The following is a 13,786-nucleotide window of genomic DNA, read 5'->3' on the forward strand; positions in this document are numbered from 1 at the left end:
CAGTGTCCATGGTGCATCCTTGGTTCCCAGAGCTGAGGCCCTGTTCTGAGTCCCTTAAGGAAATTAACTGACTCTTCTAAGGCCACAGTACCTGGGAAAGATGAGCCTTCAGTTAACATCCCAAAGGAGTCACCTGCTTCAGAGGATGGACAATGGGACCCTAGTTGGTGTTTGGGGAAGATCCTTTCAGCATAGAGAGGGGAAGGGGAGGTATCCTAGCCCCAGCCTTTCCCCAAAGCAGGGGTAGCTTTCTTTTCTTTTCTTTCTTTCTTTTTTTTTGGGGGGGGGGTGAGGTGGGGTGGGTGGGAGGGGTTTTCAAGACAGGGTTTCTCTGTGTAGCCCTGGCTGTCCTGGACTCACTTTGTAGACCAGACTGGCCTCGAACTCACAGAGATCCGTCTGCCTCTGCCTCCCGAGTGCTGGGATTAAAGGTGTGCACTACAGCGCCCGGCTAGTGGTAGCTTTCTTAGAGCTGTTGACTTGGAGTCAGATCTGGGTCTGCATCCTAATCAGGGTGAGAATTTGGTTGGACACATTGCTCAACTTCCTTCCCTGGGCCTCAGTTTCCTCCTCTGTAAAATAGAGTGTATAATACATACCTCTTTGGAGGGCTGCCTGAAATACTGCTTGTAAATAGCTTAACACACAGTACATACTCAATAAATGATAGCTATTATTAATAATTAGCAGTGGGGCAGAGTTAATTTAAGGCATGAGCTCTGGTGTGGGGGAGGGAACTGCCTTTTTTCACCCTTTCCTGTCTCCCACCATTGTCTCCCTGACAGCATCTTCCTGCCGTGGACGGACACTGAACTTCCTCTTGACTCTGGCCTCTGAGGTCATTTTGTTCATTCTCCTGCGGTAGAGCCAGTGGGTACAGAGGCTCCAGCGGTCTGTAATGGAACGGATAGGATGTTCCTGCTTCTTTGGAAGCCCCAGGAAGCATCCATGGTGGCCCCAGTGTCCTGATAGTGGCCTATGAATTTGAAGGAATCTTTTGTTGCTGCCAAACCTTGGTCCTACACACAATGGGATGTGCAGCAACTGTGTGCCAGCAAACTGACTTCTCTCCTTTCCCTTCTTCCTCTCTCCCAAAGCCAGAATCCTGGGAGCTGGTCCCAAATACTTAGAACCATCTTCTGCCCACCGTATGTCTCCTTCATGGGCTGGAGGCTATGGCGCAAGATGTGGTCCAAGTTCCCTTCCACTGTACAAGTATGATTCACCATAGACCCGCATCCTTAGAGCACTCAGAAGTCCATGTGGCATGAATTTTTGTTTTCCTTTTGGTTTTTTGAGGCAAGGTTTCTCTGTGTAGCCTTGGCTGTCCTGGACTCGCTTTGTAGACCAGGCTGGCCTCGAACTCACAGAGATCTGCCTGCCTCTGCCTCCCAAGTGCTGGGATTAAAGGCGTGCATCACCACTGCCCGGCTCATGTTGCGTGATTTTATGATCACATCACCACTTCCTCCTTCTGTCTCCGAGAACAGTGAGCATAGCACACTGGAGCCAGGGCTTTGGGGGAAGCAAATTAGACCCATCACTTCCAATTCTACATTCAGCAAAATAAGGACAAATTGACCATGGCCACATAGCTGCTCACGTAAATTTCCAAACATCATAATAAACCAGAGTGCTGCCTGTTGTGTTGGCACACCTTTAAGTGCAGTACTAGGGAGGCAAATGGATTTCTGTGAATTCGAGGCCAGCCTGGTCTACATAGTGAGTTCCAGGACAGCTAGGGCTGCACAGGGAGACACTGTCAAAACAACAACAACAACAACAACAACAACAACAAGAAGCCCAAATACCAAACCAAATAAAGCAAAACCAAATCAGGATCTCCTCTCCCCCCTTTTGATAGTTGATATTTGGTGAAAAATTACCAGCACACCCCAGGAAGGAAAGCAAGGCATTAGGTCCATTTTTCAGGGATGGGTGGGGAAGAGAAGAAATAAACCATGCCTAGTTCTACACAGAAAGATTGGAAAATCCTCTCTCGTGCCTCAAGAGCCCCAGATGCGCTTATCCAGGGCTACAGCTTTTGCAAGTCATGTTAAAGACCCTCTCAGGGTCTGGGCATCCTTGGTACTCTCTGCCCTCTGCGCTCCTTCCATCATCCTCGGAGAGGATAGGAAAAGTTTGGGGACAGAAACAAATAGACCTGATGGTCCTAGAATCAAAGGAAGAGAGACATGGCCCTCTGGCCTGAGTAGGGAGGTTAGGAGGAAGCCCCTCTAGAACACTGAGAGCTGGAGGGACAGTGACTGAATGGCAGGCCTTGTTGCATGGCTACCCTGTATCCCCTGATGCCTGGCGTCCCCACCTTGTACCCTGCCCTTAATCAGTCGGTTCTGCACTGCCTCTAATCACTGGTACCTCTGCCTCCTAGGCTCTGTCCTCAGCCCACAGGCAGAAGGGCCCACTTAAGGGTGGGCCCTGGGCGTCGGGGGAAACACCTAATTGGCTGGTTTTGTGACCTTGGACAAGTTATTTTCTCATCAGCATTTCAGTCCTTCTATAGGCAAAATGAAGCCCAGGCCTCATTTGAATCTTAGGATGCTGGTCTTTGTCCTATGGGTGTGGATGCAGTCTATGGAGTGGTCTGCTAGTCTTATACCAGGAATTCTGGTTATATTCCATGAGTGAGGCACTGCACTGTCACCCCCTTTTATGGATCAGGAAACTGAGGCTCAGAGAGAGTAACCTGACTCGCCCAAGTCCCCCAGCTAGTAAACCGTGCACCCCAGGATTCAGACCCAGGCTTCAAAGCTAATCTCTCCTTAACCACTATACCACACAGCCCCGCCTCAGCAAGGTGGAGGGTTCCCTGGGAGGGTCTGTCCCTGGAGCCCCTGCCGGCAGCTGAGTCACAGAGGCCAGGCCTGCACTCCTGCCTGACCAAGAACACTTATAAGGGGCTCTGCACCCCCCCCCCCACCTGTCGGCGCCCTCCTGCTCGCCCTTTACGAGCAGGCGGAGCCGGCTCGGTTCCACCTTAATGGTTTCTGTTGCTGGCTGCGGCAGCATGTTTTACGAGGGGTGGGGCTGTGCCCAGTGTTCGCCTGCAGCCCCACCCGGGGCTCCACCTGCCTGGCTGCTGGGAGGGGTTCCCTGGAGCAGGTCCCTAATTACCTTGTGTGTGTGTGTGTGTGTGTGTGGGGTGCGGGTGGTAGAGAAAGACCTGGGGACTATGCCTTAGGCTTGCATCTCTCAGGATTCTGGGGATCTAGGGGTGTCGAGAAGAAAAAGGGGTTCCTAGCCGCTTTCCTTCCACCCACCTGGGGTCCTGAAGGCAGCCCTCCAGACTCTGGCTCTGGATACTGACTGGCTTTGTAAAGAGTGATGGATGAAAAGCAACCACAGGCAGGTGAGATGGCTTAGCAGGATTTTGATTCCTAGGGCCTCCATGGTGGCCGAAGAGAATCAACTACAGCAAAAATTTCCCCTGGTCTCCACACTCTGGTTGTGGCGCGCGCACGCACGCGCGCGCACACACACACACAGTAGTTAGAAAAGCAACCATTGCAATGTTCTGTGAGCTACTGACACCTGCAGTCAAGTCATCCCAATCTCTTATTAGGTCTTTTATAAAGACACCATAGCCATCACCCAGGTCTCTTCAAGCATGCCGGTCAGAAAGCATCCTTCAATATGCTCATCCTGAAAAAACACTAGAGCTGCCACCTCTGACGACCTGGGAGCTCTTCTAGATACTTGGTTTTAATTCCTACCATCTTGTCCGCTCGCCTTATGCACCAGGGACCACCTCTCACTAGCTAAGGGACGTAGCCTCGGCCCATCTCCATGGAAGGTCCCAGACGTTCTTGCTGAGAGTGTCTGATGCTGTCAGCCTCCTATTCTCTCTCGAACCTCTGCCTCGCATGCTTTTCTTTCCCATAGGCCTTAGCCACCCCTGGGCAGCTCCCCCACTCCCCAGGCCCTCCCCATCTTCTTCCACCCAGCCCTGACCCCCAAAGAAGCCGAATCTAAACACTCACAGTGGGCTCTGTGCCGTGGACACCATCCCGGCTTTGGGGAGTCATCCAGCCTGCAGCTTCAGGGGAGCCTCCAACCAGGTATAAATACTCCCACATTCCAGGACCGGCCCCCTCCCCCAGGGCAGGGGTGGGACTGGCTCCCCAGGCCAAACAGGCAGGTCACATGCCCCATAAATGCCACAGGACCACAGGCCCTTCCCAGTAGCTCTGACCTCTCTAGGTCGGTGGATGTATAGATGAGTGGACGGTTGGATGGAAGACGGATGGACAGACAGAAAACAGATGAACAGATAGATGGACCATGGTTAGACAGGTGGATGGATTGATGTCTTTGACGTAACCTATGGATGCCTGTCTTGTAAATGGTCAGGAAGAGGTTTTAAAGGAACAAGAAAGGCTGTCCCGCAAAGCTACCATCTACGCCTAGACTTGTTGTAAGTCTCTCTTCTCCCTTGCTAGGGCCGCCTAGGTTAAGAGATGGCCTTACTGCAGTCGGCCTCCTTAGATACCTCTTTCTGGAGACCTCTTATTTCCACCTGACTATCCTCGCTCACAGGAGCTTTTGTTTTTCTTCTCAGGGGCCATTTATGACCCACCTTCCCCTCCCTCCACTGGGGATCTTGTTTCCAGGAGCAAGGTGGCTTCCCCTTTGGGGCTAGCATGCATTCTCATATTCAAGAACGTGACACCCTTGGATAGCCAGGTAGGGAAAAGCCCCCAGCTCCACCTTTCCAGGGGATTTTTGAAGCCCTGAGAGGTGAGCACAGGGCAGAACTATTGGCCTAGTTGGGCTGGTAGCATCTTAGTACTCAGGAGGCGGAGGCAGGGGGATCACAAATTTAAGGTCAGCCTGAGCTGCATGGTGAGACCTCTCTCTCTCTCTCTCTCTCTCTCTCTCTCTCTCTCTCTCTCTCTCTCTCTCTCTCTCTCTCACACACACACACACACACACACACACACACAGAGCCAGGCAGTGGTGCCACAATGCCTTTAATCCCAGCACTCCAGAGGCAGAGGCAGGCAGATCTCTGAGTTCGAAACCAGCCTGGTCTACAAAGAGAGTTCCAGGACAGCCAGGGCTGTTACACAGAGAAACCTTGTCTTGGAAAACAACAATGACAGCTGCCATCATCATCATCTAAAAAGAAATATTAAGGTCTAAATGGAGAGCTGGGTGGAGCATCTATTAATCCTCTGGATGCACTTTACAGAGAACAGGGATCTGAGGCCTTAGACACTGATTTCCAGGAAGGAGCAAGTTTCCCTCAGCCCCTCAGTTTGCCTAGCCATGAAAGGGGCCAAGGATGGGGGATGGTCTGAAGGGACAGGAGGGGCTTTCACCTTCACCCTTCCTGTGGCAAGCCACATCTGCTGAAGAGGTGGGGGGACAAGCTAAAGGGCAGAAGCAAGTATGCTGCTGGCTTCTGAGCGCCCATTAGAGGCCAAGAAACCCTGCCCCACAATGACATCATTTGGAAGTGAGCCCCCCCCACCCCTCCGCCCCCCCTGCCCCCTAAATTGGGTGTTAAGCCAATTGGCTATGTCAGTAACTGGCAGCTGAGGATTTGATCTGTAAATTCAGCACGGATGATAGGATGATGGGACCTCGTCATCTCCCCTAACCGGGGTCCTCTCCTTAAGGCTTCACCAAGCTTGGACTCTCCTAGCTTCCTGGAGCGCCCCTCTTTCCCTCTCAGGGATTGTGGGAGGACCTTCTCCTGGCCCTGTCGTCAGCGTGGGCTAGTGACTAGGATGAAATTTACTTCCTCCTTCATGAAATAGGAACTTCATTCTGGCCTTGCATTCTTCCCCTGATGTCCTGTCCCTACGAGCAGATGGGAACCGGGAGGAAGGTTTTAAGGGTCGAGCCAACATTCTGCCTCCTTTCCTGGGATCCCAGGGAACCACAGCACCGCACCCCACTGGGGTGTTCCCTATACAAGTAGGGGTATGTCGGTTGGCTGCCCTCTGCCTGCTCATCTTAGTAGGGCCCTCAGGTGGCCCAGGATTCCACTGTCCCTCGGTCAGAGGCCTCTCTCTGTACATATTATTACCAGCACTGCTCATTACCACCAATCTATTATTAGGAATATTAATTCTGCCACCACTGCTAATAATACTGATTCAGCACAAGATGAATGCCTGCTGCTGCACTTCCTGCCTCCCCCCCCCAACCCCCCCCCCACCTCCCCCCCCCCCATGTCCAAGCAAAAGGCAGGCAGGCAGTCATTGGTTCCGAAGCAGGAACCACAGAGGAAGACGTGCATTGGGAGATGCTGCATGACAGATGGGAGAACTGAAGCCCAAGCAAGGAGAAGGACGGCTGTGTTTGGTTTTGTGGTGCTGAGGCCTGGCCAGTGTTGCTCATGCTAGACAAGTGCTTCACAAACAATGAGCTTTAGCCAGGCTGTGGTGGCGCACGCCTTTAATCCCAGCACTTGGGAGGCAGAGGCAAGTGGGTCGCTGTGGGTTCGAGGCCAGCCCGGTCTACAAAGTGAGTCCAAGACAGCTAAGGCTAACACAGAGAGACTCTGTCGCGAAAAACAAAACAAACAACAAACAGCTTTAGACCCAGCTCTTCTTTTGAAACATTGAAACAAGGTCCTAGTCACTACATAGCTTATGCTGGCTTTGAACTCACTATGTCTCCCAGGCAGGCCTTGACCATGTTATCCGCCTGCCTTGGCCTCTTGAGTACCTGGGATTAGGCATGGTTTCCTAGGCAAGTGTGCTGTACAAACCACTTCTTCCTCTGCGCGCCTGGGTCGTGTTGAGCTGGCTCTGAGGTCCTTGGAGAAGGGACAGACTCGGAGGCTCTTTCTGAGCTGCTCTGGCTGCTTGGCTCCATCCTCCACCTGTCTCCCTTGAGACTCACTCTCTACGTACTTGTGGCTTTCCTGTCACCCCAAATTTCCTTGCAGCCCCTCCCACACTAGGCCTCTTGCATATAGGTGTAGACCCATCAGAGTATTCATAGCCTCTCACTCTTTTTTCTTTCTTCCCCTCCCACCCCACCCCCGCCCCGATCTTTGGTTTTAACCATACAAGGTCTCTCTGTGTAGCCTTAGCTGTCCTGGACTGCTTTGTAGACCAGGCTGGCTTTGAACTCACAGAGATCTGCGTGCCTCTGCTTCCCCGAGTGCTGCGACTACAGGAGTGTGCCGCCACAGCTGCCTTTCTTTTGTGTTTTAGACAGTCTCACTGTGGATTTCAGGCTGAACTTAAACTCATTATGTACCCTGGATTACCAGTGCTAGTTTCAAACTCTTAGCAAGCCTCCTGCCTCAGCCTGCCCACTGCTGGGATTATAAGACGCACCTGTCTACGTCATTTACTCTGTAGGTGTCCAGGGTATAGATTCTAGAACCATTTCTAGAGAGAGTCAGGGTACCACTGACCAAACATTGTTATAGTTCTTCCGGCTGTGTGTGTGTGCAGGGAGGGTTGATAATGGTTGACAAATGTGATAACTGGGTCTTCACATCACGCTGGTGTGTGTGTGTGTATGTGTGTGTGTGTGTGTGTGTGTGTGTGTGTGTGTGTGTGTGTGTTCATCCTTGTTCACATCCTATGCCTCTGAACCTGATAGGCTGCTGCAGTCTGGGACATGGCTGTGGAATTTACAAGTGTAGGTGGGACTTCCATCTGTCTGCAGGCGATCCGGTTCCAGGGACACGCCCTGTTCTGGGTGTCTGCGTGTATACTGACCGAGTGTGTGATGGTGCCACGTAAACTGACTATGTGTTGGTGCCTAGGCCTAGTGCCCGCAGTTTGTCAGAAGTAGTGGTTTCAGGCTGGGGGAGTGCCGAAGGCCCTGGGATGGTTTTTTGAGGCTGTGGTTGGCAGCTGGCAATTCACATTATCATTTTGTAAGCGTGGGGTGGAGGGTCAGGGCTGTGCCTCCCAGCAGGCTCTGGGTAGCATCTCAGAGAGGTCTTGAGGAGTAACTCCCCCCCGCCCCGCCCCCCCCACACACCTAGGGAGCTTCCAGAATATTCCTGAGCTCCCAGGCTCCCCTTCCCTGTGACTCACAGCAGGTTCCCTGAGAGAGATCACGATTCAGCTAACTCTTTCCCTGGTCCCATTAATCTGAGCTGACTAAGCAAGAGACACAGGCAGGGTAGGGACTGGGGGATACTCATGACGGTGGCAGTCATTCCTAAAGAGCCCAGCCTTGCTTTGGCTTCTGTCCTTCCTCCTGCCTTGGCCTGGCCGAGCCTGATTGGATCAGTCATTCCTCCGGCCCTCCTGCTCACCCCCCCTACCCCCCCCACCCCCGCCCTTTGCTTGCCACACAGCTGCAGCACCCAGACTCCAGACCGTCCACTCATCCTGTAGGTGAACTCATTTGGGTGGTTTCGTTTTTATTTTGGGAGCCGAGGCTGGGACCCGGGACCTCAGTCCTAGAAAGCACCAGCTTTCCTTCTGAACTGTACTCCAGCTGAGCCCCCATTTGACTATCTGCCAGCACCCAGCTTTTTAAGGCCCCCGATGGGATCAGGAAGCCGAGAGCTTCTCTAGGGACGATCCCACACTATCTGTCCATTTGTCCCTGGGGCATGGCTCTGGGCTTCTCAGCCCTACGAGAATAAAGTAGGGAACACTGGGAGAGGCTGTAGATTCCCAGGGGATTGTGCACAAGGGTGCTCATCCATCCTGTGGGGGTGCTCATGGGGTCATAGGGCTAGGAAGGAGGGTAAGAAATTAAGGAGTTGGGGTTAGGAGGGAGATGGCATTGTAGAGACTCTGGTAAAGTTGAGGATGAGGAGAAAAGGTAGAAGAAAGGTGGGGTAGAAAAAAAGGGGGGAGGCTGAGCTGTGGCTGCAAGCGGAATAAGGGAGGCCCAGGTGTCATGGCTGTACCCGCAACCTCAGCAGACAGGAGCCTCACACAGCAGAAGCTCCAGCTCAAACCAGGGGTGCATGAGGAGAGCTGGTAGGAGGGGGTGACTTAGGGCTGGGATGCTAAAGGAGCCAGGGACTAAGGCTGGCTAGAAGGAACAGGGGTCCAGCCTACTGGGGGGGTCAATTGATGGGCACTTTTGGGGTGCAGTCTCTCAGAGGTCAGCTAATCTTTCCCCTGCTCTGAGCAACTCGCCAGCCCCTTTCCACCGGACTCATCCCAGATCAATGCTGGCCTGGGGTTACATGGGCTGGGATAACTAAATTGAGAATGCTGAACTCTCTCCCCCACGATCCCCCGCTGTGGAAGCCTGACAGACTTCGACAGGGATGGTGGTCTCTGTCCTCTATCCTCTCTCTGTCCCTTTGGTATGGGGACCCAGAAGTGGCCTACAAGGTGGGGAGGGCTGAGCATGGTGCAGGCCTTTAATTCCAGCACTGAGGCAGGAGGATCACTGTGAGTTCAAGGCCAGCCTGGGCTAGATAGGGAGATCATGTCTAAAACAACAAAGCAAACCAGAACAAAAATGGACAAAGAAGTGGCCCCCAGCTCATCAGAATACGGCGCTGGAGAGGATGACGGGTCAGCAGGCTCACAAGTTCCCAGGACTTTCATGTTACTGAGGAACAGGCTCTAGCTCTGTGTGCAGACTTGGGACAGGCAGTGGGGTGGTGCTGTGTGTGTGTGTGTGTGTGTGTGTGTGTGTGTGTGTGTGTGTGTGTGCTGGTCCATGAAGACCAGGCTCAACTCAAGCTAGGAGAAGGGAGGTTAGATAGCAGAAAAGATTCCCTGGCTGGGAGCTGGAGGGGTCCAAGTGATGACCTGTGACTTTCTTAGAGGGCAGAGGGACTTTCCATGGGGGCCAAAGGATGGCATGTGGCAGAAAGCATGTGCCACAAGGGGCTTTTTCTTTTGTCTTTAACTGTCCCCAGGCTTCTTTCTCGTGAAGAGTTCATCAGAAGAAGTGTGAGATCTGTGTTGCTGGACACAGGTGACAAGGGCAATGGGCCCTCGTGCCCCCTAATCTTTCCATCCTCCTGTTTTCCATGGCTCCCTCGCTGGACCAGAGGATTTCTGAGCTTCCTAAACCCCTGGGAACTAAAGTTCTCTGAGAACTCCCCAGCATTCCCGGGAGAACAGGTTCCTGGCCCGTGGTGAGGTGAAAGGCCTGGGGGTGCAGCGTGCCTCGGCAGGCCTCGCAGCAGCCGGGAGCTGAGCTCGGCATAGGCTGCCCGGGCGGGGCCGGGCAGAGAGCTGGGAGGGCAAGTGCCCCTCCCGATGGATGGCATCTTCACCCCTGAGGATCCTCAACCGAGGGCAGCGCTTGGCCCTTCTGTTCTTCCCCAGGACCCAGCTCAGCTCTGTCTTAACCCCTCAGGGAGGCACAAGCCAAGGCAAGATGGGCTGCCCTCCTCACCAGCTGGGATGCCCGTCTACTTCCGGCATCGTGTTCTGTTCTATAGGTCAGGGTGGGGAAAAAAGCTCTCCCCCAAGCCCAGTGGGGATAGGACCAGAGCTCACTGCCACCTTCCCTACCTGCCAGGCTTCTCAGTCAGTTCAGGGGAAGTGTGCTTCATCCGCGGAAGAAAGAGGACATGGGACAGGCAGGCATGGACCACCCTACAGCAGCAGAGACTTCAGAGAGGCTGTGAGAAACTCATGAAATCTCTTCTTAAAGGGCTTAGAAACAGAGAGGACCAAACTCTGTCTGGTGTGGGACCTGGCCCGACAGAGGTAGGGGACAGATGAGATGACATGTTGTCCCAAGGGGAGGCATCTCCTCTATCTGGTCCTTTCTTGCCAAGCAGCTGTGCCCTGCCACTACACATACCCAGACATGTCTGTCCCCTGCGCTTGTAGGTGCGGAGCGAAGAGGCAAACACGCCCACTTATTACTCTAGCCTTAACCCAAGGTGCTTCTTTGAATACTAAAGGAGGGCTGGGGGCTCCACAGCAAATCCCAGGGTTTTGCCTGCTCAGGTAGGGGGCAGAGGGGAGTCTCAGTAGCTTAAGGGGGGGGTACTGGCTACTCCCTGAGGGACCTCACTTCCCTAGTCCCCCAATTCTAGGTTGGCATGGGGTGGGTGGGGGGAAATCTGTGAATGCTCTGCCTATCTCTGGTCTGTTCGCCACTTCCTCTCTACTGTGAGGATCCTGAGCAAGAGAAACCTCTCCGGCCCTCAGAGACATGTGCCTCTAACCCTGGGTCGGCTCCTAGCCGCAGCACCTGTTGCCACCTGTCTGCTCCTGCACCAGGTGCACCCTTCTCCTTTCAGCAAGTCCAGCCTCCTCCATGGCATCTGGGACACGCAGACCCCAGCCCAGGTATCCCAGAGAGGTCACACAGGTCACCAGACCTGGGTGCCCCATGTTCCTCCCAAACAACCACTCAGTCCCTGTCTGGGGATTCGTCTGTCTGTCCAGCTGGAAAGCTGGAGCCATCATTGCCTCCCAAGCCAGGGTGGGTACCACCGCACATAGTCACCATGCACAGCGGGATAGAGTCCTACATTATACAGCAAGGAGAATCAAAGCTGAAAGACCTGAGCCGGGAATGAGAGAGAGAGAGAGAGAGAGAGAGAGAGAGAGAGAGAGAGAGAGAGAGAGAGAGAGAGAGAGAGAGAGAGGAGCGTGGAGGAGGGGGTCCCCTCGGCCTCCAGGCACTCACCCTGATCCCGAGCCTCTTGTGAGAGACAGTGAGACGCTGAGGAGCACCCAGTACCTCCTGGGGCCCATTAAAAAGCCAAGCCCCCCTCCCCTGTTGGCCTCCACGGCTGACTTGGGTCAGATCTCTTCTTACCTGCTCAGTGAAGCAGGTCAGCGTGGGGGCCCGGGTCTGGGGGGCCAGGAGCTCCGACCGTCTGTCAGTCCGTCAGCCCGGCTGTCCTGGGTCTGCGCTGACATCAGGTGAGGGGAGGCAGCTGCTGGGTGAGCCAATAATTATGATATCAGCTTCCCCTTGCCCCGAGGGGTTGCTGCCAAAAACGGGGAGAAGAGAAAGGTGACTAAGAACCTAGTTTGCTCCTTGGCTCTTGTTTGACAGGTACTGGCTCCTGTGCCCGCCCTGGCCGCGCCCGGCCCCCCAGCCCTCCCCTCCTGCACCAGCCCGGGCCCCCAGTCCCTGCCAGCGGGCACAGCCTGTGGCTTGCGGGGGAGGGGGTGGCTCTGTGGCCCCCACCTGCACCCCGGAACAGAGATGTCAGCCCCCACGGGTGGGGCCCAGGCCTGTCGGGACACGCACTTGTGTGTCAGGAGAGCCTAGCTGCCACATGTGTGTTCATGGAGCTAGTGAGGGGGTTCCAGGAAGCAGCACGTGGTTGCAGGACCTGGTCCTCTGAGGTATAGTGTGGACCAGCAGTGACTGGGACCCCTCAGGGACCCAATGCATTCTGGGAGATGCCCACAGCATTGGTTGGCCCATCTGCCTGTCATGTTACCTCTGACTCCTTTTGTGCAGGGGTGTGTGCACCCTAAAATCCACTTGTGACTTCCCCTGTATGTCTGTGGGCATGCCTGTTTCTTGGATTGTCTGTCTGCATTTATGTCTTCCCTAATGTCTGTGCATCTGTGGCGCTTGTCCCTGGACCCAGGCCTGTATCACTCTGTTATGTGTTGTCTTTGAGTTTACAGCCATGTGCCTCTGCTCTGGATCATCTTGCCCCATGTATGCGTGTGGGTGGGGCTGGAGGCTGCCTTGTTCTGTGTCATTACCCCCACAGTCTCTTTTTGTGACCTACAGGATGGAAATATCTGAGTGGCTGCTGAGTTCCACAGTGGGGGTGCAATTTCTGGGAGTGGGGGGCGCTAGGAACTGGCCACCATGGGTCTCACCTGCATTAGGCCTGGGGCCCATCTTTGCTCCTCCACGGCCGTTTCATGTCCCTAGACTCTCTCTCCTTCCTGTGCCTCTTCCTGGAGCTAAGGGCTGCTATGGGACAGTAAAGGTTCTGCTTAGCAGAGCCTGGGACATAGCCTCTGGCCCGAGGGTGTAGCAAGCCCTCTCTCTCTTTTTACAGTATCTCCCTCTAAAGACAATGTGATTGTGGTTGGATGATTCAGGTGTTTGGCACAAGCGTGGAAAGCATCTTGGGCTGGAGAGATGGCCCAATGAGTGACGTGGAGGCAGGAGGATGTGAGTTTGGATCCGTAGCACCTATGTAAAAGCCTGGCAGGGTACATAAGCTGGGGAAGACAGGATGGCCAGTCAGTTTAGCCCAAATGGCAAGTTCTAGGGCCACTGAGAGACTTCGTCTCAAAAAATAAGGTAGAGAGTGAAGGAGGAAGACTTAACTTTGACCTCTGGCTCCCACATACAAATGCACAGGTGAGTGCATCCATGCACAAGTGTGTGTGTGTGTGTGTGTGTGTGTGTGTGTGGTGTGTATGTGTGTGTGTGTGTGTGTACAGAACATTTGGAGATGTCTTGGTCTAGGAAGACTCAGTAGAAAGGTGGGTGCTGGTGGCTGACAGAATAGCCATCTGGCTGTTCTTTTGTTTTTTGCTTTGTTGTTTTTGAGACAGAGTCTCACAACCTAGAACTCTCTACAATCCTCCTGCCTCAGCTTCCTGAGCTGTGGAGTTACAGGCATACTCTACCACATTTGCCTCATGGACCCATTTGTACATGGTGGTTAGCTATGTAAGCCTCCACACCTGGCCCTCAAGTCTCACCTTCCTCGTCTGAGGAAATCAACTACAGGGTTGTCAGAAGGATTAAAAACAAAAATGTAGCCAGGCGGTGGTGGCGCACGCCTTTAATCCCAGCACTCGGGAGGCAGGGGCAGGCGGATCGCTCTGAGTTCAAGGCCAGCCTGGTCTACCTCATGAGTTCCAGGATAGCCAGGGCTGCACAGAGAAACCCTGCTTGAAAAACAATAAGAGAG

General features: G+C 53.8%; 1 protein-coding gene across 9 annotated transcripts in view; it reads right to left on the minus strand.

The window, feature by feature from the left end:
* FOXN1 (forkhead box N1) overlaps positions 1-11,922 on the minus strand; it is a 32,321-nt gene extending 20,399 nt beyond the window's left edge. For 4 of the 9 annotated variants that reach the window (XM_084750725.1, XM_084750721.1, XM_084750723.1 and 1 more), the window contains exon 1: positions 11,704-11,922. Coding sequence is in view for 3 of the 9 variants with exons in the window: in XM_084750718.1 (XP_084606844.1) it covers positions 4,002-4,097 (96 nt within the window). In the remaining 6 variants the exon portion in view is untranslated. Of the gene's footprint in view, positions 1-4,001; positions 4,144-11,703 lie in introns of those variants that run through there. The other 5 variants (XM_084750724.1, XM_084750717.1, XM_084750718.1 and 2 more) reach the window with 4 other exon arrangements.
* Positions 11,923-13,786: the final 1,864 nt, after the last annotated feature.

The sequence above is a fragment of the Acomys minous genome (genome assembly GCF_964271855.1).
Source record: "Acomys minous genome assembly, chromosome: 12".
In the NCBI taxonomy this organism is placed as follows: Eukaryota; Metazoa; Chordata; class Mammalia; order Rodentia; family Muridae; genus Acomys; species Acomys minous.